Source organism: Diprion similis, chromosome 8 (genome assembly GCF_021155765.1).
Source record: "Diprion similis isolate iyDipSimi1 chromosome 8, iyDipSimi1.1, whole genome shotgun sequence".
Lineage (NCBI taxonomy): Eukaryota > Metazoa > Arthropoda > Insecta > Hymenoptera > Diprionidae > Diprion > Diprion similis.
Genome location: NC_060112.1, coordinates 16,545,297 through 16,572,414, shown reverse-complemented (window position 1 = coordinate 16,572,414; position 27,118 = coordinate 16,545,297). Strand labels below are relative to the sequence as shown.

At 39.2% G+C, this 27,118-nt stretch overlaps 3 protein-coding genes across 4 annotated transcripts; 2 read left to right on the top strand and 1 right to left on the bottom strand.

Moving 5' to 3' along the window:
- The first annotated feature begins 3,016 nt into the window (after window positions 1-3,016).
- LOC124408929 lies at window positions 3,017-13,899 on the top strand. Of its 2 annotated transcripts, XM_046886244.1 has the most exons (5): window positions 3,017-3,021; window positions 9,839-9,904; window positions 11,332-12,237; window positions 12,548-12,711; window positions 13,522-13,899. In XM_046886244.1, exons 2-5 carry the CDS (start codon window positions 9,871-9,873, stop codon window positions 13,633-13,635), a joined length of 1,218 nt encoding a protein of 405 aa, XP_046742200.1. In that variant the 5' UTR covers window positions 3,017-3,021; window positions 9,839-9,870; the 3' UTR covers window positions 13,636-13,899. The 2 variants fall into 2 exon arrangements, with proteins under 2 accessions (XP_046742200.1, XP_046742199.1); XM_046886243.1 differs by lacking the exon at window positions 3,017-3,021 and having other exon boundaries at window positions 9,613-9,904.
- LOC124408928 lies at window positions 3,993-6,935 on the top strand. The gene is made up of 5 exons (XM_046886242.1): window positions 3,993-4,032; window positions 5,226-5,381; window positions 5,711-5,973; window positions 6,084-6,335; window positions 6,417-6,935. Exons 1-5 carry the CDS (start codon window positions 4,002-4,004, stop codon window positions 6,933-6,935), a joined length of 1,221 nt encoding a protein of 406 aa, XP_046742198.1. The 5' UTR covers window positions 3,993-4,001.
- A 56-nt stretch (window positions 13,900-13,955) lies between the features above and the next one.
- On the bottom strand, window positions 13,956-20,121 carry LOC124408924 (serpin B12-like). The gene is made up of 7 exons (XM_046886236.1): window positions 19,821-20,121; window positions 17,417-17,606; window positions 16,973-17,060; window positions 16,181-16,491; window positions 15,849-16,038; window positions 15,533-15,760; window positions 13,956-15,461 (listed from the first exon to the last, which is right to left on the bottom strand). Exons 1-7 carry the CDS (start codon window positions 19,984-19,986, stop codon window positions 14,817-14,819), a joined length of 1,818 nt encoding a protein of 605 aa, XP_046742192.1. The 5' UTR covers window positions 19,987-20,121; the 3' UTR covers window positions 13,956-14,816.
- Between the last annotated feature and the right edge of the window lie 6,997 nt (window positions 20,122-27,118).

The window sequence follows — 27,118 nt, the reverse complement described above, 5'->3', positions numbered from 1 at the left end:
AAATTACGGCCGGAAAACTCATGATCTTGAATCGTCATTTCTCTGCTGCTGCTCCTACGCTATTTTTAAGGTGTTTTCTGGGTTCCTGGGGATCGAATTACTCTAGAGATGGTCATACAAATCGATTTTAAGACAAAAAAATTTCGGCTCCGAAAATGACAGAAAAAGTAAGGCTAACCCCTTTGGATTTTTGGCAAAAATTTCAACGATTCTGGAAAGTTCTGCAATCAATTGTTTAGGGCACTATTTCGACGTAATTTTGCGAGAGGAATCAAATGAGCGCAGTCCCAATACGCTGCGAGCGATACCTAAAAAGTTACGGCCGAAAAACTCATGATTTTGATCGTCATTTCTCTGCTGCTGCCCCTACGCTATTTTTGAGGTGTTTTCTGGGTTCCTGGGGGTCGAATTACTCTAGAGATGGTCATACAAATCGATTTCAAAACGGAAAATTTTCGGCTCTAAGAATGACCAGAAAAGTAAGGCTAACCCCTTTGGATTTTTGGCAAAAATTTCAACGATTCTGGAAAGTGCCGCAATCGATTGGTTAGGGCACTATTCTGACGTAATTTTGCGAGAGGAATCGAATAAGCGCAGTCCCAATACGCTGCGAGCGATACCTAGAAAGTTACGGCCGAAAAACTCATGATCTTGATCGTCATTTCTCTGCTGCTGCTTCCACGCTATTTTTAGGGTGTTTTCTGGGTTCCTGGGGATCGAATTACTCCAGAGATGGTCATACAAATCGATTTTGAGACAAAAAATTTTCGGCTCCGAAAATGACAGAAAAAGTAAGGCTAACCCCTTTGGATTTTTGGCAAAAATTTCAACGATTCTGGAAAGTGCTGCAATCAATTGTTTAGGGCACTATTTCGACGTAATTTTGCGAGAGGAATCGATTAAGCGCAGTCTTAATACGCTGCGAGCGATAGCTGAAAAGTTACGGCCGAAAAACTCATGATTTTGATGGTCATTTCTCTGCTGCTGCTCCTACGCTATTTTTAAGCTGTTTTTTGGGTTCCTGGGGGTCGAATTACTCTAGAGATGGTCATACAAATCGATTCTGAAACGAAAAATTTTCGGCTCCGAAAATGACAGAAAAAGTAAGGCTAACCCCTTTGGATTTTTGGCAAAAATTTTAACGATTCTGGAAAGTGCTGCAATTAAATGTTTAATGCACTATTCCAACGTAATTTTGCGACAGGAATCGATTAAGCGCAGTTCCAATACGCTGCGAGCGATAGCTGAAAAGTTACGGCCGAAAAACGGAAGATGTATATTCGCTTTTTTCTTGCTGCTAGTCTTTGCGTCGTCATTCCTCTGCTGTTGGTCCTTTGCTCTTCGTGCTCAGTTTTCTGTAGTCCTGGGGGTGCAATGAATCTAGAAAAAGATGTACAATCCGATCCCGAGACGATATATATCATGCTCACAAAACGCAAGCCTAACCTTTTCGGATTTGCTAGGAAAATCTTCATAATTCCGAATGATGCTGGTGACATAATTTTTTTTTACCGTTAGAACTAAACGAATTGGAGAAATCTCAGCGTAAAACTGCTCCTCTTATCAGGAAAACACCGAGCGGAGGAGGTCGCTCGAAATCTGGGGCCAACTGATGGATTGCTTGTGATGTTGATTCTGTATGTGTGAATGCCTGCCTGCCTTCTCGTGAGGCCTCGTGACCGTTTACTGAGCGAGCCAGAGATTAAACGTGGCAGCCGAAAAGAATAAAATTTACACCAACTTTTAGAAAAGAAGGGGAGGATAAATCATAAACTCATAGGTTCATCGTTTCAAATCAGTTTATTTAATATGTCTTCATCGTAGTGCAAGTGTTTTGTGGTCAGTTTATAATATTTGCACGAGTTTTCAAATAGTTATGTGATTGAAGACAAAAGGAAATCCCAAAGAATCATGGGATATCTCATAAAAAATCCATGGATTATAATGATAAAGAATAGGTGCAATGTCAATAACCTAATAAGAACAATATGCACAACAGTGTATTGTTACCATCTAATGTAACCTATATCGAAATAAATCAATTAATGATTTGACACCTTTACATTTTCTTCGTATTTTCCGAGCTGTCGGTACTACGATCATTGAAATCCCTGTTTTGTTATGTTTGGTGTTTAGTTTCCCTGGCAATGGTAATGTGAATCGATTCAAAGGTGAAAAGTTGTTCTCTCCCAAGGTGAAAAAAAAGCAAGGCAAATGCTTCGGATTTTTGCTGAAAATTCTGACGATTTTGTAAAAAATTCGGAATCAATTTTTTAATGCACTATACCAACGTGATTTTGCAAAAACAGTCGATTGCGCGCAGTCCGAATATGTTGCGAGCAATGGATCAAGAGTTACAGCTGAAAATCGAACGATTCACTTTGTAATTTCTCTGCTGTGTAAGTAGTCTAGACGGGGTTACGCAAACCAATGTTTATGAGTAGAACAGGGATTGACGTACAATTAAATTACGTTCATTTTTTATTCACTTCTCATCGGCGAAACCTCCTTTGTATATCATTTAATAATGTCTCTTTTTGACTGTGTATATTCTCTATTCTATTTTCTCATCAGCCCCATTTTTCTGGCGATTAAAATATCAAACATATATCTCAGACTTATAAGTACATAAGTTACATATATTTATCATCATATAACATCATCCCTGATTATTATAATCCCATCGGTTATTTTCCTAGTCTTTATGTTAAGAACTGGTTTCTAACACAGTCAATCGTGTATATCTATGATGTGCACTTATTAAAATAACATTATTTTTTTCGATGTGACTGAGATGCAGTCAGATTAAAATTGCTGAATTTGAAATGAATTGCCTCATATGAATTTGCGCAGTTGCGGCGGGTATACGGCGTCTATACGGCGATACATGAAAATATCAATCGGTGGTCATTCCATAGTCATAACAATATCCGACAATGCATTATCCATCTGGGTACACGTGATGATAACGTTAGTTCTTGTCGTCTTCGCGTTGGTACCAACCGTTTATTGACTTGAGTTGTGAAACGTAGAGGGCGCCGTTTGACGATGAATACGTGATGAATTTATCTCATGCATTTACAGTTACGGAAAGCCATGAGAAAGTCTCATGGCTAGCAGTCTTTATACATCCTTACTCAACGCGAGTTGTAACTGTGTATATATACCGTTCAGATTTATCTAGTACTTTTTGAAGAATATAAATATAAATCACCGGATATATTTTTCATGTACCGACGTCACACAGATAAAACCTTAAAATTGAGTAGAGTCCACGTCCATCAAAAAATGATTCCTTTATTTTGCCTGGCATATACAATTCTGTCACAGTGTCCGCTATGTAATCAAGTATTTACATGCGCGATTGCCTAGGCACGAAATGATAACCGTCTGTATCATAATTACAACCTCAAGCATCAGGTCTGGCGTGGCTACTATGCTCACTTTTCGTAAATATGACTTGTGAGCAGCTAAGTAAACAGCCGTGTTCAGGCGCCGTTTCCAGCTGCTACTGTTATCTCTTACCTGATCCTCTTGAAGGAGTAATACTACGAGACATTTGTATCCGAAAAAAGTACAGAATCAGTCCAGTGTTCAAAGAGCGAATGTGAGCTACAACAGGCGACAAGGTTTTTGGAATTAAAGTACTACTGTAGTGTGCAACATATATACGCAGCCGAATTACTTTATATATTGCAAGTAGGTATTGGCAATTCGTTATTAAGATTATTAGGTGTACATTGAATGAACGCCATGTATATACAATATATGTATAATACGAGCATTATTCTATATATTAATTATAACTTGGTACTTTCATATTCGATTACTATTCAACCACTGTGAGTTCCAGTATGTCGTTTGAACAGAGTCGAATGTGCTTCATTGCTGCATACTGAGATCACATCCTTGTTGACTCAGCATCATATTATATGTGACCGACAATATCGGAACGATTTACTTATATATGTCGTTGCATTTGTATACAGGTAACACTAAACATGGCATCAGAAGAATCAGCATACAAGCCAGGTACTGTAGGGCTTATCATATATTTGAAAGTGACAATGAATGTACATTTTTGTCGGTATCATTGCAAGTAGTAAAATTCAGCACAGTAATAGTAATACCATTATCAAAATGGAATCAGCGTATGTATAACGATTTTCTGTGAAATTGCAATTGTAGGCAAAGCATTGGTACGTCTTGATTATATGAGGTTTTTCAGTTACCACTGACTTGGAGGAATAACGATATCGTTTTTGTGTACACCTGATAATTGATAAGATAAAAATACTTGCTATATATATTGTATTATGTGTAAATCTATAATTGGCTATAATTACCTTTCTTATTATCTGGTACTGATTTTGATACCCTTTTATATACAGCAAATACGTTTATCTTATCTTATATGTATACATGGGGCATTCCACGTCAAATTAGCAGCCCATGTAACTCAGCGCCTTCGATTTTTATAATTTTTTAGTATGCGGTTCTTATCGACCCAAAAGGATTTTGGAATTTTTTTAAAATTTTTTTAGCAACTGGTGAAATTTAAAAAAAATCGAAAAACCAATTCCGAAACCGATATTCTTTGAAGTCTGAAAAATTCAGGTAGATTCTGTGGTTTAAAATGTGATTTTTAAGCACCACACGATAATGGATCCCAATATTTACTATGTTTTTTGCAGGGTTTTAGTTTTTCCATGTCGCTATGGGAGTTTTTTTTCTATCCCTCGATCTAAATGGAATCCGGAATCATGAGAATAATATGATTCTGAAATATATTGAGATCGAGGCATATTAGAAGAAAAGATAAAAAAATTCCAACATGGGGAAATTAAGAACTTGCGAAAAAAACATTCAAATCATAGAATCTCTCTGAATTTTTGCAGATTAAAGAAAATGGTATTTTCGGAATTGGTTTTTCGATTTTTTTCAAATTTCATAGGTGGTTAAAGAAATTTGAAAAATATTCCGAGACCCTTTTGGGTCGATGAGAACATCATACTAAAAAATGATCAAGATCGGAAGGAGTGAGGTACATGGAGAGCTACTTCAGCGTGGAATGTCCCATACATGAGGGTATTCAACCATAATCAGTGTTGTTGTACCAGATTATAGGAAATAAAATTGCAAAAAACTATATTTCAATATTAATCATCAAGTTCACAAAATTTCCAGGCATATTCATAGTAATATTACGTGGCGCTTATTTGCAGACGAGGAATTAATCGAGAAGGTGTTGCGTGAATATGAAAATGATCCAAATCTCAAAGTCAAGTCTGTGGTCTCAAGTGATGGTTGCGAGAAAGGAGACAACTATATGTCAGTCGTTAAACGTCTTGTTATCACAGGGACAACCGGAGCTGGATTCGGTGAGTATTAAGTATAAATATGACTCGCCATATTATTGTAATAAAATTAATGTTACTTGTTTTGACTGTTATCAAAGTTTAATCTTCAATTACATCAAAATTCTATAATCAACGCAATTTTACATGTAATGCCGAATATAAATGCTCAACAAAAGTTTTGGTTTATTCAACAATGAGGTCAAAAGTGCATTCTTGTGATTTAATTACCACTTATTGTATGAATACATATTCAAGTTTTCTTTTAGCATGAAATAAAAAAACTTGTTAAATATTTTTGCTTGTCATTGCATATAGCATTAGACTGACTGCGGCATTAATTTACTTCTTAGATTACAACAAAAGTTTCATTTCCAAACATCTGGCTGAGGATGAAATTCATCAGGAGGTCTTCCAAAGTCAAAACCTTTTCGCCAACGAATCTAAAATGTACCAGACAGTGCCTATTCTTCTTGGCAAGGATCAGGAAATATTACCCAATTGCTTGTTCACTAGTGCCAAACTGATTATGCTGGAAGACTTGAGACCACTAGGATTTTTTCTTGAGGACAGAGTTAAGGGTTTAGACTTCGACCATACAAAAATAGTACTCGAGGTCAGGCTCTTTACTATGATTAATTATATTATGTTGCAATAGATGTCTTTCGAAAATTTATGTCATCAGACAAAACAGTAACGTCGTATAATTTTCGTAAATTTTTTTAGGCACTAGCCGATTTTCATGCAGCATCGTTTATCCTAGAACAAAATGACGCGACAATTTTTAACTCATTAAGAAACGACTTCATGGAAGTCTATTTTCCTGACACGAATTCTCGAGGTGCAGGAAAGGTTTTAAACGACTTTCCCAACTTCATTGTCTTGTGCTTGAAAGCTGTCGCGACCTTAGAAGACGACTATTCGAAAGAGATCGCCTTTATGGAGGAGCATTTAGGAAAAATGTATGATTTAATGAAGGTACAACTATAGACCTTTATCATTTATAAATATTAAAATACGCTTTACGATATTATAGGCTCGTATTATCTTTTGTTACAGGAACAAGTCAAACCTAGAGAATATTCGGTGCTGTGCCTTGGCGATCTGTGGATCAACAACATACTTTTCAAGCACGAGGAAGAGAAGGGGAAAAAGGTAGTCAGAGGTGTACGATTTATAGATTTCCAAGTTGCCAGATTCGCGCCCCTGGTCACAGATCTTCAAAATTTCTTGCACAGCAGTGTTCAGCACGAAATTTTATTGGAACATCTGGATGCTTTTCTTGAAATATATTATAAAAAACTGCGGTCGAAGCTGTCGGAGTTACCTACAAATGCATATGAAAAAATCACCTCAGATTGGTTGAAAAGCGAAATGAAGAAATCACAAGTCTATGGCATGCTGACAAGTCTTTGGCTCACACCTGCGCTCATGGCGGATGCCGAAGATATTCCGGATGTGTCATCTGTTGCGATTCAGACGTCTCAAAACACAGCAGCTATAGATTACTGGAAGCAAAGGTTGTCTCCTCGGCTACTGCAAAGAATAGTCGAGAAGTGCAAATATTTTATCAAGTAGATCATTGATATAGAGTATACTGTTCTTAAAGAAATAAAAGTAAAAATCTTGTTGGAAGCGGGACCGAATACAAAGACTGTATTGGAATTATTTTGAAACGGTGTAATTTCGACGGTAATATCTAATGCCTCATCAATAACTAAACCAATTTTGCTCAAAGTTTAAAGTTTATAGAAAGAACCGTATCGATTGGGTCCAAAATCATAAAGATTCATTATAGTAATACATAATAGTCCCATCTGAAAATTATAGGAGGTTGGCAATGACATATCAACTTGCAATATCTGCGATAATTAATACAACGACTCTCTTTCTCATTGCAGAAGAGAGGTAAGTTCTAAAACAATGTAGTTTGGTGTGTAAGACTCGATTTTTCGTCAAAGCCTTAAGAAATCCACGCGTTAAAAATGACAAAAAGGACAAAAAACCATTTTCTCATTTAAACATAATATGAATGAAGCGCGCCCTCTTGGTACATTATGAAGTCTGGTTAGTTTATCGCAAAAGTAAATTTACAATTTTCTCTAAAAATATTCAGAAGCACGGGTATATTAAAAACGACGCGTGCATCGCTTGAACACGATAATTTATTACGTCATACCTACTGTTCCGTACTGTGAATATTACGATGATATTTTGGCCAGTATTGCAGCAGCAGGGCCACTCGTAAAATGAAATGTGCCTCCGCAAAATTCATAGACGGACGTCGTTAAATTCGTTATGAATGAAAACCCCTCTTCACGCTTGAGATCTGCTGCAGTTAAGATGCTTGCTTAGTTGGTGTGTTTCAAGGGAAACTCGTGAAAACAGCCGATAGTTATCGTCCGTTGTTTCAAGGCTCAAACAGAGGTCGAAACGAAGTAATGAATGCGAGACCTACATACACTTACACGTGTTTCGACGGAGGTATTATTTCGTAGATTAGGGTTCGCCGATAGAGCCTACCATGAAAGTGTCTTCATACACGCATGTTTCATATCGTTGTCCGTGATCCATCCATCCGTTGCAGCCGAAGAGCTGAAGTTAAACGTAAAAAGAATGCAATATAAGAATTTAAAGCTCATTTATCTTGTTACGTATTAAGTGAATTTTTAAATTGTAAGTTTTGAAAAGGTCATGGAATACCTAAATACTTAAATCCATCTTAAGCATAATCACATAATCAATCTGGTTTTGTTACTTCCAACAAAAATTTCAAATGTGACTATAATATTTGTTTTTTTGAGGGATGCATGTGAATGTAAACTGATTCAAGGTACGATAAGTCATTAGAAAGAATAAGTCGTTAAATCAGTACACGGCTAATTCTAAACAGAATATTTTATTTGCACCTTACGATATCCTACTTACGTCTTCCTTGTGAAAAATGTCTAGAAACTGTTCAAGTTTAGACTTAGAAATCTTGGTTAGGTTTTATTTGCCCAACGTTACAGCGTACGTGATGCAAGCGGAAACAAGGGTCAAATATTATTCTCAGTGCTATTTCCCCTTGCAATAGTGAAGCGCGTGCCCACCGAATTTCAGTGAACGGAGGCATAAATTAAACGTGTATTAATCAAGCACGCTATATCGTGCCCATCTGATGTTATCGTGACATGTGATATCTTTCACGAGGTCTGAGTTGAACGATTTCAGACCCATTTTCGCAATGTACTGGTGAGTTTTGCTGGTCATGTGTCAAGTGCAATACAAAGCGTAGGTGTTCAGTTTCCCACAGTTTCGCAAGAATCACGGCACGGTTTCAAGATTCTAACCAGCGCAAAAAATATGAAAACTGTATTTGCCTCAGTGGTCAAGGATGCAACGGAAACTTATCAGACCTACGCATCACGGCATGAACATATAATTATCGACATCAGAAAAAAGAATTATGCACATTATATTTGAGTAACAACAGAACTACTCACGGTGTTAAACTATGTACCTAACGTTCGAAACACGCTCTTCAATGTCACTACTTGGTTTAAATGATTCTCAGGGAAAGTAAATTTAAAATCTCTGTTGCAGAAATGAGTCATATCTTGCGGGTATGGTAATTGGTTCGCAGATTCTAAAAGTTCTATACAATCACCGGATAAAACGAGCAAAGGTGAAAGGGTATTTCCGGTTTTCCTGAAGAGAGAAAGAATACGTATAACAAAATAAAAAGCCGTAATCAAAAATTTCTCCAGGCAAAGGTATACTGAATAAACCAGCCTTTGCAATGGCGCAGTGAACTCTTGGGGCTAAATGTCAGCGATCCCTGGAATTTGTCACTTACTTTAAACGGATATTTCAAAGCGTGACCTTTTTTACTTGACGCTAGAGATTGCAGGGCACGAAGTTCAGCGTCATTTGGAAAATGATATCATGAGAAAACGAATTGAAGGATACGATCATGATTACGACTTCTTAATACTACCAACATAATTCTACTTTTCAACTATCATCGACCATTGTCATTTAACGAATAATTATTCGCAGAATGTATTAAAATACTGGTTAAAACCATGTGTCACATTTATTGTATTAATTACCACGGTAATTATTCAACATTTAGATCGACCACTCAAGTTTTTTGATATTTCTTTGCAACATCGACGATCTAAATTCTTTCCCTATTGGCAGTTAATAATCTGAAGCGTAGATTTTCAATAATTTCGCAACAAGCTTGGTAGTACAGATTTCTCGTCAACAAGAAAAAATTGTTCGTATAGCTTCTGCAACACTTTGCTCCTTAAGCGTTTCTGTGGGCACGTAAAGGTGCTCGCGTGACGCCGCACACTGTGACTTTCCCTGATTTCTGTATCTGAACGTCGCCTCACAGAGATAGACGCCCCTCTCCAGATCCTGGAGTAATAGCTTACCTTCTGAGGAACAGCCCTCGCATAGAACAGTATCAAGCAACTCGGCGTGCGAAACAGCAGACAGAGTTCCTCCGAACACGAGGGCCACCATGCGGACGATGCTGAGGCCTATCCTGTTCTTGGGTGAGTTGGATTAATCGTAGATTCTGCACTTAACGTAATACTACCACCATAAACTAGCCTTGACATTGAATTTTGGTATGATTTAATTAGGTGTGACATGTGTAGAATCCATATTCCCGAAACTCAGGAGGAAGTGAATTGTACACAGGATAGCGTGCAGTTGTTAAGTGTAATATTGACAGGATATTGTTAAATTTATTCGTCGTAATTGATCTTAAATCATTATTGAAGAACATTTGAGGAAATAACGTTTAAAGAGTCTGTAGAATATTTGAATTTTAAATAGTTGATGTAAAATAATTTAGGCTTGTGATATCGCTTAGATGTGTACCGTGTGTAAGTAGCATTGTCCGAATTTTAAACAACAATTGTTCAGCAATAGTTCACGAGTGCTTTGAAAATAACAGACACATTCGTAGCATAGAAACTAGACGGATGTAAGACATAATGTAATCGGACCTTCATCTACTTCCGAAAGTCATTTCGTTGTAAACAAAAAAAGCCAATTCTCTTGTTTTCGTTCAACGCCATTCCATATTTCCACCCATCTATGTTGCCAATGCCAAGAATCGCTTTAAAGGCAATCTACTCATCATATAATAATTGTAGTATCCATCGCTTTAACCTTTCACGAAGGAGAAACAGTTTCAACATCGTTGTATCAGTTTTCACTACTATCATTATGGTGGATTCAATTAATCCTGTGGATTTTCATTCAATCCTTCAGTTTAGTAGTCAGTGGTAATGCATTGAGAGTCTATTCCATGCACTTGAATACATTTGTAAAGTAACCGAAAAATATCACGCATTTTTCTAACAGGATATTATCGCGGCATGGGAACCAAGTTTGCATATGGGTCATTGTTTTGCAACTTGACATTAACTGGTTACATGAACTGTTTCATGTCCGAACAATCTGTTTAGAAATATACGGTAGTTTTATACGAAAGAATTTGAATACTTTTCCACGATGTTACACAGTGTGATTAAAATTTCACGCAATGATTATGTAAGATAGTTTAGCACAATTCATTCATGCAAATGAGGATAGTACCTGTACTGGACGGTTCTGTTTATAAATTTAAGATATCGATCTTGAAGGTTCGCATTGTTCTACTTCGTTCGCATTCACGAATATGCATATAGGTTCTTCTTCAGCGCCTGTTTGCCCTTGATCAAATGATATCGCTCAAACTTAATTTTCGAAAGTTCTTATTCGATTATTACTTTTCAAGGAACCACCAAATCACAGCTGGCCTGGTTATTGATGTTTCCAATAATTTTCAAAGTAGAATATTTGGATTGAACGAATTTATTAATACCATGTCGATACAATCCCTTGTATGTCTTATACGTTCAACAATCCTGCATCTTCCAAGGCAACACTTTTATAATTGCACGATTAAATTCTCCGCTCGACATTTCAGGAATCACCCAATTTCTGACAGTGGAATCTCTGGCAAGACAAGGCACAACAGTAACTGCAAAAGTGACTAACAACAAAACCAGTAGTCGTTACCGAGATCCATTGCTTGCCAAAATCTTGCCTAATCGGACACTAGCGTCGAACGAAGAGCGTATCAAGTCACTGGCAATCGCACTACAGAACGCTGACAAAGTTTTGAACGGTAAAAGATCGCGGAAAAATGAACAGTCGGAAAAGCCTCGAACATTTGGTTCGCCGATAATGGCAGCCGAACTGCGCCCCAGATCGGACAACGGCCCTTCAGACTTTCCACGTAGAAATGTTCGACTGCCCTCAAGGCCATCAGGAAGATATTCGACGCCATCTTCCGTGCTGTTACCACCGTACAAATCGTACACTCCCGAGTTCGATTTTGACAACGATAAACCGGCCCAGCTTCCGTCACCAACTAAGAAGAACGACGTCGCGACGACGGAACTTCCGGACAATACCAGTTTCGGCCGTTCGAAGAGCCACGAATCCATTTCGTCGTATTCTCTCAGAGATGGGATGAAGAATTCATCAGCACGACACGGGTCAGACGAAAATGACATCGGACGTTTCTTTGTCCCGCAAAAAAGGAAGGAGACTTTTGGTAATCGTCAGGAATATCCGTCGGATTCATCTCGGAAAACTGACACCAAGTTTCCGCCGTACTGGGGTAGTACCGCGTCCGAACCTTTGAAAATAAGGTTGAATCCTAATGCCACGGTTGAGTTTGCATCTAAAACACGCGGATCTGATGGATATAATCAGAAGGTGAATGAAAATGAAATTTCGAAGAAGAAAGACATCCTTGCATCCGAAGAAAGCGGGTATCATTGGGGAAGACGTCCGGTTCAAACCGTAAACCACTACAAGTTTGTTGGTAGGTATCAGACTATTGTACCAATTGATATGCAATTCTGTTCAGTATCAACACCAATTGAGCGGGGATTCTGGCATTCACTTTCTGGTTGGTATAAACGAAATACAAAGCCGTATCGAGATCGTACGTAAAATATGTGCCAGATAAGTACAATCAAAATCCGAAGAGTTGTGTTTCGACCGATAAGCGAGTTACGCAAAGTTGAACTACTTTACATTTTATCAGTGTCAATTTTTTCATCTAAAGTTTTTCCTCATTCGCTCCATTTACTGAACTCATTACGACCAACGTAATATTTTGTGCAACGCAGATACGGCGTGGAAAGTTGACGCGATTCCTGGTATCGCCGGTCAAGATTATCCCGTTCACCAACACCACGAACACAATCATCTCCGGTATCCATCCAGCAGGTTTGTCTGTCCGGTCGGTCCTGGAACGCACATCTATCTCGCCGACCGTGCATCCAGATGTCAGGTAATCAAAACGACGTGACGAAATAAAAATGTTAGAAGAAAATTTGACGCCCGAGTGCTGAACCGCAACACGAACTTATAATAATTCCGAAAGTTTCAGTCTTACGTAAACATTTTTCGGTAAAACTAATTATCATCGCTGGACGTGTTGGACATTATTGAAAAAGCTCAACAATCGATCAGACAATACATCGTATACCTATATGAATTCCCGCTGTGACTCTATAAAACATTTACAATAACTCGCACGAGTTGATTGTCTCGCCTTATGATTCTTTGTCGAGGCACATAATGAATAAGTTCATACAATTGGCGACCACAACGCGTTGCGGGTTTAATTCGTACCTCATTATTTGCACATCAATGAACACATTGTAGTTTCATCAAGATGTGCTCAATATTTTGGTTGGTGCAATGAAGATAGACTCATAGATCACATACTTGCCGAAGGTAACCTGTATTTGAAGACTATTACCGCTGTTCACCAATGCAAGTCAGAAAAAAAAATTCCAAGGCCTGAGATTCCTCTTTACAAAAGTCATTCTAACTATTGTAACATTCACTGCTCACGTTTATGCAAAATTTAATGAGTAACTATAACCCACTGAGACACTGACGTGTGGACAGCCGAAACGAGGGCCCAGAATTCGTTTCACACGCTGTCATTGTCAGGTCCGTTAGCCGTGACGACTACAGTTTGTTACGGATAGTAAAAGTGTGAAGAATTAGAAGTAACGTTTTTGCAATCATCATTTTCTTTTTACCGGTACAGACTGTGGTCATTGACTAACCGTTTTCTCGATTATTCTAGATATTCTACGTGTGTTACGGAGAAAAGACCGGAGTGCCCATGATGTGTCCGAACGGAACCCTTTTCAGCGAGCATCTGCAAGTGTGCGACTGGTGGTTCAACGTGGCGTGTTAATCACAAGATTACTATCTGTATATACATTTTTTTCTAATAAAAATTGCAATAAAAATCCTTTATTGACTCGTAGAGCGAAGTGCTTAACGTGTTTCCGCAATTCAAGACTTTGCTTCTATAATAAGCTGCACCTGCGACATACGTACGAACAATTTCATCCAACGATTCCAGTCCATTACATTAAATCCAACTGGTACATCTATTGAGGCTCAATACCAGCCCGGTTAGCATTGTAATACTTCCGTGAACGATAAAAACATTCAAAAGAATTGAACAAAAAAACGGAGAGGCGGTTTAATAACTTGCATAACTGTTCTGTAAAAACACGTTGTGCAAATTAAGTACTAAAAACAAACTTCCAGTAAAGAAACCGTGAAGCTTAGTGAGCAGCAACACAAAAAGCAAAGAGTAAGGGAAAACTGTGCAGTATTTCGGTACATTTTTTATGAGAAAATAGTGCGGAGCAGCTACGGGACCCGCCAAATTTTGCAATCGTTGATTCTTCGACGAATTGCCTCACCTAGCGCAAGAATGAGGCGCGAATGAAATAGGCTTATCTATAAAATAGATACGGATCCGATGGTTCCAGTGGGACGCATTCACGGAGGAAATTGCGTCGGCCACGCTGGCCCGATTGTTATATTGCCAGATTGCCTCAGGTCTTCCTCCACGCCTCGACCTGCACTTAAACGTCTGTGTCTAACCGATACACGGCTCGCTATATCTGTATACATTGATACCCAAGGTATAGTGCACACCGTTGGTCAATTGCTTTGCATTTTACGGTTCACTAGCCTTGACTATGCAGCAGCACGCAACAAAAAGTCGCGCCGACATCGATAGGGTGCAAGTGAATCGAATAACCTATACGTACAGCCCTACGTTCTCACAAAGGTTGCCGATTTTCGGTAAAAACGAGACAAATAAAGAGATTACGTATCCAGTTTATCATTTTGTTCTTGAATGTGTCATAGATCGGCTTTATACATCGTTACCACTATCACGGGTAACTATAGTCACGTTCGTGGAGATGAATGTAAAGAAACTGATACTAAACAGCAGTATATTAACTGCTAGATAGCAATTATTGATCTGCAAAACCGGTTCTTCTAAATGATAGAGCCGCAGAATGAATATGTAGATAAAAATTAATCGAGGTATAAAATTGGCGAATATATTGATCACGCGGTAGGATCGACGATGGTTCCCCAGAATAGAATTGCGTGGGTTTCCTCGTGGCGAACGAAGAACAGGAAAGGTCTGTTCACTTTGAAATTCTTCACGCCACCGCTGTAGTTTATCGTCGTTCCAACAATGGCGGCTGCTTCCGTTCCGGCCTCGTTGACCTCAAGTGCTATCTGTTGAATAATCTCCGATATCCGGAACCTGGAGTCTTCCGCCGCCCCGGCGAGGATCAACGGAGCCTTGGGTAAGGGTATTTTGGACGCGTTGGGATCCGAGGAAGCTTCTCCACTTCTTGACGTTATGCGAATTTCCTCAGTGCCCTCACTTGCAGGAACTGGACTCGATTCTGATGTTGACGCAGGCTGCGATTCTTCCAACGGTACGACTCGTTGCACATCATCGGGTATCGGATTCACTGATGCATTCGTGTTAATTCGAGAGTTAACACCAATATTCACCCCAGAAGTTGTGGTTTGATTCGTAGTAGGTGACGGAGGGTTTAAGTTTCCTTCCTTTGCCGCTTGGGCTTCAGCCTTCTCTTTGTTCAGAAAGGCAGCATGCTCCTCCAAGGCTGATGCCAAGTTCAGTGATGCAGTCAGAGAGAGCTTGGGGAACATAACGTTCACGGTCCGTTTTTTTCCCTGATAATGAAACATACGTCGATCAACCGAATTCGAGATAGCACCTTGCTAGTGAAATTTGAAATACTTACCATTGCAATAAAGTCCACCAAGTTTTTGCTCGTCAGTTGAGTGATCAGGTGACTGACGTTGTACTTCAGGGGGTTCGACTCGGTTGGGAGGATCACGTACATGGCGCATTCGTATTTGGAGTAAGGCAGCACCATCATGCGAAGACCCAAAGTATTGTCTTCGACGTAGATCGTCTCCTCGAATGTACCCCTCATCATGTTCACAGGGACTGTGGTGTTCTCTGACGTCTGTATGACAATAACTTAGAATTCAGTATCGCTTTCAAAGGCATACGCGAGTGGCATGCTTCGATATCGGTCGAGATAACCTTGTTACCTTGAAGAATCCGGGAATCGTTCCGCCGCGTATGAAAGGCGTTTCCCAGGCACCGCGGAAGTGAACGGTTACAGCTTGAATTACCGCTGTGTCCATTGGGGGCGGAAGTGCTAGAAAGCGATCAACGAAACCTCCGGTTTGCAGCGATCCCCATTCGTTGACTGTTTTCTGAGCACCGACAGGATCATTCCTATGATAACATCAAGTAATTACTGCAAAAGTGGACAATTATAATCCTCTGCCAGATTTGTCATTGAAAATTCACCTTCCTTAAGATCATTGCCAATCTTATACCACATCATAAATACCAATAGTTAATTTCTGCGACGTACCTGAAATCAAGTGGCATAACTTTCGAGTGGTAAAAATCTCCGATGCCACGAGCGAAAACATCATTCAGATTCATGTTGTCGGCGACGAAAAATGCACTGCTAGTATGCAAGTAGGACCGGTTGGTCAACGATGGGACAACCCCAGGTGGGGGAAGAGCGGTTGAAAGCTCATGGATCAAGCTGCCCAGTTGGCGATGCAATTCCAGACCAGGTAAACCATCCTGATTCCTTGTAGCAAATTGGCGCTGTTTTAACACTTGAGGTTCGTAAGACCAGGCGTTATTGGCGCTGACTGAAAACCCCACTCGAGACTAAAAGTACGAAAACATGAGGAAATTCAGTGCACGAAGAACGCATGAGATGTAGTTACATCACGTACGAGTGACGCAAGAGACTCTAAACAGGTTCTTCCCTCATGTCGTTTAGGGAAAACCAACGAAATTGATATCGCGCTACTGTGACAGTAAACAAAACTTGAGTATCTTGTTAAATCATTATGGACAGGAAACCGGCGGCATGAGGCAGTCTTTTTTACGACACTCATTATTGTGGTATTTGTAGACCATAAATCAGCGCCGATTAAAATTATCCGCCGAAATTGGATCTGGTGGTAAAAAGTCTGCATGGCGATTTTATTACACCAATAAATTTCTGTCAACAGTACCTACATCACATCAATTTCGTTTGATAGACTGGAAACCATTGCTTGATTTAACTTGTTCTTAGATACGTTTTATCTAAAGGATTGTGGATTAATATCAAATAAACGAACAGTAATAACTATTTACTCACATCCACAGCGACACTTCCGTTAGCTAAACTTGGATCCCCAGGATTTCCTATACGTTGTACAACAGCAGCCGCAGACTTATTCGTAGTGCTGAACAATCAAAAAGCAACACTATCCATAAACATAATGTAGAAAATAATAATAATTGGAGTAAACATACGATAAAGAATATAAGATAGAAACAAGAAATTGTTCAAATTCCGCTGGTTACACGTAGTAGAAAATTTTGTTCGTTAGAAAAACACGACGTTAAAGCAAAATGCAGTAATTAAAAAAAAAATCTCTGCATATATATAGATATCGAGCATGAAAGTATAAATATATAAACGGAGGGATAGATAGATAAAAAGAACAGATTGTGAGCTTGATCCACCAAATTTGGTCGCTGATTAAGGATAAACGTCGAAACAAATCGATAAATCTGTACTGAAATAAAAAATACTCACTTATTCTGCGTGCTATCGTGAAGAGTGAGGAGGATTGCAATTTGTTTTTTTAGATCACCTCTAGCTCCAAGCATCAGCTGGCCTAATGCTCCAGCCACAGCTAACGGAGACACGAGAAAATTTTGTTGCTTCCCGCTACGGTCGTCAATTGCTTGAAGCTTAAGTGCCACGCTCAAGACAGCTTCCACAGCTGAAATAGGAATGAGAAGTTTTTCGGTATTTAAGTGTGCTCTCACTGGAAAATTGATAGGTTAAATGGGTCTGACTGAAATAATGACCTGATACGAGTCTGGATAACTTTAAAATACTGACTATTAAAAAATGAAGTGTCGCCGAAACTATCGTCGGCACATCTTCACGCCACATTCCGTTTGAAACTTTTTCCTACTAGGAACCTTGAACTGACGTGTTTGGAATCAGTGTATTTGATAACCGAAATATCCAAACCAATAAAAATGAATAGATACGAGACTGTTTCTGCAATATCATGCAATATTACATATCCGTACCAGACCGTACACGAATCCCCGCAGCAATCTCAACCCATTTCGTAGATTAAGGGGTTTAATAATAAAAAAGCTTTGACAACTAGAAATGGTGTAGGAATTCGAATGGCGTTTATGATCAATTAATAAAATGTAAACAATTATTCTTATTTTAAAATTACTCATCACATTTCTGTTGATGAAAGTCAGTGGTAATCGCAAAAAAAAATATTCATGATTAAAACATGGGGCTTTGAATACAAGCGCTCGAATCGCGTATTGCTGCTTTTTTGTCACGATTCCAAGTATCCGTATGCAAATTTTTAGAGATTCCGAACGGCATTTCATTTCTGGGATTTGCCTGAGTAGATTGAACTTAAAATTTGTGGGAAGACCTAAAATATGTATGTTGTTGTTACTAGTGTTCAATTGAAGTTCATTTCTGAAGTTAAAAAACGAGTAATTACAATACTCAATTTCGACACAACGGACTATTTGCAAAGAAAAAAATTATAAAATGGACGAAAAATGTAAGTGAGAGCATGAAAAAAAAACATGATCAAATGATTGAATTTAAAAGTTGGCACGTTTTTTTATCCAACGTTGCCACACTCTCAGAAGTTCAGATATGCCATTGAAGTATGTCTGACTGATATTCTGAAATTTTCGATCATTTAGATTAAAATATTTACAAAACTACGCGTCAGAAAACGTTTTTTATAATATTTGTGTAACCTACGATAGTTGATTAATATAAATTAAAGTGTTTGTATTTTTATCTTTACCACTTGTGGTTGAATTGTATCAAAAATGTGCGTTTTACACAAGATTCCCTATTGACCACATTTTAAATATCCAAGTTTCCATAATTAATTATATGAAAACTACACGTCAGACCTTTCTCAAAAAATTATTTTATAACTATTTATTAGCGATTAATAATATAACAAAAACTTAGCTTCTCATCTTTACATTCCTCTAGTGTCCGAACAGCCTCAATTATGAATATTTTTCTTATGAATAATAAATGTTACGCGCTCATCACCATTCCTGTTAATTGTTCGTAAATGCAAATTAAATTTTTACCCCATTTTCGTGATCGATTGTACTAATAGAATAAGTCAACAACAAAAAATCATATCTCGGAGATTTTAAGGGGGTACATACTTCCAAATATATGAATATTTGTACGGCTGTATGTACGGAGTAGGCATATTGTCAAAAATAAGACAAGGAATTTATGATAAATCGTATGTGTTAATTGGAATTGTACAGGCTACTGTAGCAAAAATGCCGCTTAACGATCTGCGTGTTTCGTCAGTGTAGGTCGATATACGGGTCTGTAAAATTCAAACAGATTCTTTCGCAGTGATATTTTCGTTATAGTCTGACGAGCCAGATTTTTGATATTTTATTTAATGCTTCTAATATGAACCATAAAGGACTAAAAATTTTCATGAAAACAGTTCTTCACTTTCAGAATGTCAGACTGTAAGGAAAAAGTTGCTTTATAAGAATCTTTTCGATTTTTTCCAACCGACGGAATCATGTAGACTGTGAAGCCGGTTTGTTCCAACAGTGGTTTAAAGAATTCCAACTAACAGATAAAATTTATCATAAATAATTTTCCTAAAAATGTTTTTTAAGCCTTCCTAGTCCCCTTAATATTGGCAAAGGTAAAAAAATTATGTGTACTCGAAACTCTGCGTCATTTTGTCAAGCGTGTTTTTCAAGCATAATTTATAGCTTACATGGTGCGAGATATCTGTACATTTACGTCTATTAACTATCATTTGCTACAACATTTTTACATTCAGTGAAAAGAAACACGAGACATTATTACAAATGTGTTGTTGAACGTTAAATTTCAGTCGTTTCAGGTTTCGTCGAGTGGTTATAAAGGAAAAAATTGAACTCACCTAGCGGGTATCTCTGAAGGTTATTGATTCGACTCTGGAAAGCACTCTCTAAGTCATACGGATTGGCGGCAGGAAATTTTGGCTTATCAAATATAACATTGTCCGCTGATGTTGTAGTTGCAAGAGCAAAGGAGAAAAGAGCCACCAAAGACGTGACCAGCGTCATGGTTAATTATTCGATAAACTAACGCGATCTTGATCAGTATTCATATGAGAAGCCAACACGTTTCAAGTCCGGAATAATTTCTATCCACAGAAGCGCGACGAACTATGTCGCAGGCAAAACTGACTTCAGGCGGTGACTGGCGACTGGCTCGTATCTGCCATCAAAAAAAACTCCGACTCAGATAATGTATTCCGTCGGTCTCAGACCCATGGTCATTGGTTAGTTATACATATAGCCGCGGTATATGCGTATATGTGAGTGTATATATACACATATTACTGTACTCGGTTTCCGAAGATTGAAAAGCAAGCGTCGCGTCATCTTCCCTGGCTGTCCTGAACTGCGAAATACGAAATGTCGACGTATGAAAGCCACTAATTAATTAGCTCATTAGATGCAAAATTTAAAACAACATCGGCCCAGATTAATTTCTGCTAAATCATTACCGTTCATGAGTTCATTTAACGGGAATTATAATCGCTGATGGCGTAGACTACCTAGAAACCAAAGATTTCTTTTTATTACGTATTCTGACCCGATGGAGTAATTTGGAAATTCTATTTGACATACTATAGCTAATTACTCTCGTGGGAAACTAGCTCGTAATAATAGCAAACCACGAATTGAAACAAACACTCGTTTCAGATTCTTATTCGACGTATATAGAAGGTGTCATTAAATTTGGAGGACAGCACAAGCCGGCAAAAATACTAGTTACCGGTTATCACGGTGAAAAATAAAATGTCAGTCGTCATACTTCGCTGTTTATAAGCCAAGTATCGCACGTAGAAATCCGAATATTCTTGATTCGAAAAAAATTGTAGAGGGTGAATCCCCTATAATTTGCCGATAAAAATTGAGCAACGTTAAAACGGAAGAGTAATGACTTGAAATCACTTCGTTCTTCCGAGTCATCGTAAACTTGGCTCGGTTACGAAGGCATTTCAGGGACATTCTTTAATTCACGGTTCGGAACTGATCGAAATCCGTATCGCCACTGCATCGTGATTAGCTTAAAATAAACGTAGTTCAAGCGGCAAAAGGTAATATTACAAACACGTGACAGTGAAAGTCATCGCCAGACTTACTCGGTACATGTACAATGCCGGATGTGCGTAATTACAAATCGTAACGCATGCATTTAAAGCAGACAGATCCAACTTACGATCCTCGGCCTCAATTGAAGGATAAACATTAACGAGAACCGGTTCGGCTGCATAGATTTGCAAGACAAATCTCGTATCGGGAATCTCCAGTCGTTAAAAGTTTTACGCACATCTGCCCCTATACGTTGCAGATAATGATCCTCTGGGATTTCCAGAGCTCTGGTATTTCCACACCACGATATATGAATAGGTATGTATATCGTGATGCATACCCGTGTGTGTTAATAACGCAGTAAACACGTCGACGTCGCCCTAGCCAGCCCTTGTGACGCATTAGCTGCATTTACTGCGAATGTGTTGCACATAGTTTGCTTATTGTTATCTGTGCTACACCGCACCTAGAATGGGCGCTGAATGATGTGTAATTTTCTGTTATCATGCTTTGACAATAGTCGGTGGAATTTTTCGAATCAAGAGTGAGAGAATGTCGAGACCCAAGAATCTGAAGAGTCGTTGCGGTAATTCTGATTTATAAATGGAGTAAAAACTTGTCGCCTCTTGGGTTCTGTGAAAATGCTCAATAAACGTTGTCAGATAGCCTGATTAATCAACTTTTACTCGATTCGTTAAACAAACTTTAACTGACGTATCTGTTGTAGATGCCGAGGAGTTATAAATCGACGGAGACAGCATGTACGACTTATCGTGGGTCGATAGAGTAGGCATCTGCGGTAATACCGATAATTGCGAAGTTGATCTATAAGGGGTAAGGAAGGCCACGCCGTCTTATGAAACTGAAAGTTTTCACCCCGAGGTTGAATCGCGACCACTGATGACGGCTAAAGTGTTTAATAACACACTGCTGGTCGCTTGATTGATCTCGGTGCTTTGCGTGATAAATACGCAATTAAAATTCTTTCAGCGACACTAAACAGAGCAACTGCAGGGACCGGCGAACCAGTTCGTGGAATGAAAACGGCCAGACCACCGATATGTGTTCGCTCTTGCTGGTTAATCACACGGTTCTGTTCAAGCACTCGTGTTAAAGGAGCCTTGGAATCTGCGCAGCGTTGTTGATTTATTAATACGCCAATATTATCAGTACGGTGTAATATGCATTATTTAAGCACAGGATCTCCTTAGACGGGTCGTAAGCTGAACATCCGTTCGGCATGCATTACGTGTGGTGAGAACATATTACCTTTGAGTAATTAAAACTTGTAAATTTGTAAAAGGTGCTGATTTTGTGGAAATTGTGGAACCAAATTTGCCAATTATCTACACCCACGTATTCTGCACCTGATTTTTCCGGTTTTTATCAGGTGTTCGTAACACCTGGAGCAAACACTGTTATGGAAACTAGAAATCACGGCGTTTTTTTAGTAGCACGCTAATCGCGACGTTCTTGTAAAAATTTAGGATAAAAATTCAATAAATTTTCCTTCTACAGCATGGGTGTGACACCCGTGATATTTTCACCACCCATTTTGCCGCGATTTCTGATTCTGTCGAATACTGCAGCACGGAGGAAATATCGTTCTTTCCTCCGTGATCGGCAATTAGCAGAATTAGCCTGCTGCATCGAACGGTTTTACCTAAAAACTGGAAAGTTGACTAGTGCACCCAGCGTTGAAACCAGTTTTCATAAATTTCAAGTTAAATTCGCAGCAGCAGTGGTCGAGACGTCTCAGAATTGCAAATAATAAAATCTTGATCCGCATACATGTGAGAAACGAAAATGCTTCTGTCAAAAAATCGAATAATACTCGAACAATTCCCAGCGAGTATAATAATGGACGAAAAGAAGATGGTCGGTATAGCAATTAGCCACGGTGTAATAACAGTCTAGCGCAATATACGGAGTTACAGGATACGCATTGCGTCCTGCGTTAAATCGCCTCCACGAAGCGTAGCGCATTGCACGCAGTTCTCACATGTTTATAGACGCGTGCGTAGGTGAACATAATATATTATATATGTAATATACCTGTATGTCTGTATGCACGCTCGCGAATATGCGGTTGAAAGTAATGACGAGAGCTGCCAGGAGCTTTAATTACGCCTTATCAAGTTTTGATTTACACTTGGAGATGCCTCTGTTCGATAGCACTCGAGATAAGTACACATACAGTTAGCTTGTGGTGCCAACCATAATTCCTTCTCGGTTTATATCTGCAGTTACCCATAGGCAGACAAATTTTTTTAAATAACAAGTTCATCTACACTGTGAAGAAATTTTTCTTACGCTCGTCTTTTCTCTTTTGATTCTGGATTATACAAAGACCAGCTAATGCTTTACGAATATGTAGTTAATTCATTCGATTGTGAAACGTTTTGGTGTGCGAATATTATACCTGCGTTAATTACACTCTCGATTATGTATTTAAAAAGGATCAGTTGTGTGTTCATTGGTAACTAGATCGAATATATCTAGTTTGAATAGTGCCGTAAGTAATTCGTTTATTCATACGTTTATATTATACGTCCATGAAAAAGGTTAAATTCAGATTTAGCGCTGCTGCGTATTCGTCGTTGGACACGTATAAGTGGTAGTAAACAGCGGCAGACCCTACGATAGTTATCTGTGTATTCCACATCCTGTGTACCTACACTAGACCCATTCATTCGACACAGCTATGCGATAAACGCTGCGTAAATTTCGCTGTATACGTTTACGTGTTTTATTGAAATGCAAAGTGATCATTGCAGCGCTGCAATTTTAATAATTTTATCCGCACGTTTACACAGACTGCCTACCGCCCGTGAAAGCCAATAATTTTTAATCACACAAGTGTAATGAAAATTAATAATAGGATAAATTTTCAAACAGCAACGCTCTGGGGAAAATCAGTTACAGTGGAATTCCAGTATGATTAAACGTTGAGCAAAGGTTTACCCTGCGGCTTGGTATCGAACACAGGAAAACGTTGCACCTAACGGTACACGTCGACTATAATATTCGTGTAATTTGAGTAAAGCAAATTAGGGCGAAAACCTGAGCAACATGTTAATAGTCGTAAAATATTCAGCTGTTCGAAAACAGAAAATCGCTCTCGACGTCCGCTCGTTCGTCTCGTTCCACCGTCACTGATTCGCATTAGCCGCTACTTATCACACAGCGAAATAGACCGCAAACCGCGGAGACCGGATGACTGGCGATAAAATCACGATAAGCTCCCGTCGCTACGGAACTCTCTTGTCCCTTTCTACCGGTTACGGGGCGTCGTAAACAGTCACGGTTAACATTAACGGGGAATTTACCAGCAATAAAGTTTACAAATAAGTAGCCGGTGTGTGCTAGTTTGATAAGCAAATCTCAATCGGCTCCAGTTAGGGGTTGGATGCAGAGGACACCGCTTCTCGAGTAGTAAATGCACCCATCACTCTGTAACCTGCTGATAAGAAGCCCGCCTGCAAGGCCCTGGATTACAAGTTGTCCCTTCGCATTGGTAATCGGAACTCGGTAGGATTTAGACTTGAGTCTTGTATATACGTGACAAACGCAACGGACCGTCGCGTCGCGAGTGCTGTTTCGAGGTGCGTAGCTCATTTTATAAAGATCCGCAACGCGCAATTGATCTCGGCCAATCGACAGGTTTCAACTGAAAATAAAAGTAGGTCTGTGGGTAGGTATATTTTTACAAATTTTTTATCTTATGCTTTATAGTCAATTGAAGTCCTGATCAGCAGCGTTGCACTATATAAATACTAATCGAAATTTGAAGTTCCATTGTGTTTAAAACTTGTGGAAGTTTGAATAATACAAAAGCGCACAGTTTACATTTCACTGTGCTGAGGAAGAGAAAAGTAATCCAAAAATTTACTGCTGATAAAAATAGGTTAATATGCACTATGTTAATGTGCATCGAGTTACGTGCTATGATCTCTTTGAACTAATTTTCGTAACTTGCACTATTAACCAAAACTTAAATGACCGTCATAACTTTGTGCGCACCAAGTCACGTCTTGTGAACCGGTCATAATCGGTAATGCTCAATCACGTAAACGATGACGGATTCAAGTTGATGAAAGTCAAGTATAAACACGTAAGCGCCTGCGACTATAGTTGAAGAGTATAAAATATTGTGCAGGTAACGTAGTAATTGTTGATTAATATTTGCTGTCAGCCTCCTATACACTTAGTAAAATATATTTTGCTTGAAACGTTGATTCGCGAATCATGAATCATATCTGCAGGATCAAGATGGCATGTCCGAATTTATGCCCTTGCACTCGATGCACTTCTGATAATGACCACGAGGCTTGCTAATCTCAGAGAGCAAATATGACATATTACGTAAAAGATACAATATATATGTATATTTATATGTAGTATTGCGCACACAAGCCTTGTTTACCAAAGTTGGGGCTTAACTGCATGGAAGTAACGGGAGTAAGAAGAAAAAAAGAAAAAAGACGTATAGTTTCACGGTTGGGTAACGGAGCCGAAAGCCCCGTCTGATCTCTACTCGGGGGTGCATATGCTCGTTAAGCAGACTTCATTGCCGTTTCTTAATCGTAGCAATTAGCCGAGCAGATGAAAGGATTAGACGCAGCACGTGGATGTCGTCGAGGGTGTCTCTTGGCGCGGCGCAGACGCCTCTGCACAATGGCACCGCGGTAAGCCGTTTACTCCCCCAGTAGTAGCCTCCACCCCTCGGCGCCCCAACTACATTCGAGGGGTCTTCGATGCGCTCAGATATCAAACCACGGCAGCTAGTCAGACGACTTTGAGTGCTGTTGTTCTCTTTCGTGAGTCACGCTAAACGGCCGGAGTCACGCCCTGCGCTTATACGTAAGGCGACGGCGGCGTCGGCGTCGGATCGTCCCCCGAGTGATAGCTGTTACTTATTTATAATATTGGGAGAATCTCGCCCTACACATCCAGAGATAAGGGTTGGAGGGAGCCATTCGCCTCGCTTCGCCTCGCCCCCGCGGCGCCCAAGATTCGCGTACCGCAAATCGGTACAGATATGCGATTCCTGCGGCCCACAGAACAATGCATAATATATGACTCGAGTTCCTCTGAGCTGCCCTGCAGCCCCTTGCGTCACATTCTTAGCCCACTGTGCAGTACGCAGAGCTTGCGTTTCTAAGCGTCTATCTTAGATACATGGTACACGATTATACTAGGAGTCGTTGCCCGCCCCCAGCTTCCAATGAATTTTGAAGAGGCGATTCTTGAGAGATGCTGAAAGTTAACGTAATTTCAGTGCGCGGGGTATAATACTGGCTGGTACAACCCTGCAGGCTCGTATATTTTCACCCCGCACACACGCACAGTTTCGTGTACAATACCGAACCTCCGTGTGGGTATTTATATTGTCGTGACAGTCTTCCTGGCACCGAAAATTACGGCTAACGTAGTGCCACGAGCTCGGGAAAAAAGTATTAAATTTACGGGGTACAACGCGGTATTATTCCTCGTTAGGGGAGGAAACATGCAAAGTGAGCGTATAACGAGAACAATTCAAGTGGCTAATTTTACCTGAAAAATGTATTATTATAGCCCCGGACAGTATACGCGATATCACTCCTAAAAAAGTTCGTTTAATTAAATCCAAAGTTTTTGTCGATTCGTACAGTCAACCATCTTCCATTTTCCAGCTGTTGGTGTTTTTCCATTTGGAACTCAGCTCGGACTGTAATATCGATGGTCTTATTCAAGTATCGAAATGCAATCTTAATTGTTAAAAAGATCGATTTACACTGCACTAATTTTTGGTAACTGATTCAGTGCGTTTAAAAAATTTTATACGCGTACCAAACCGCCAATATATTTAAATGGCAAGACAGGAAAAGCTATGTTATTAAAAAAATTCTTACGCACAAACTGAAACGAGATTCAATACTTCGTCAGAATCTCAAGTCTACGGGCTTATAAGCAAACGACGCTCGATATTCACATTAATTGATGCACAATTAATTAGCACTAGTTATACATACACTTTGAAATGACTGTCAGAGTAAGTTACTTTGCTTTCTCGACATCACTGGCTTTGTTGTCATGACTTCGCATTTTGCGG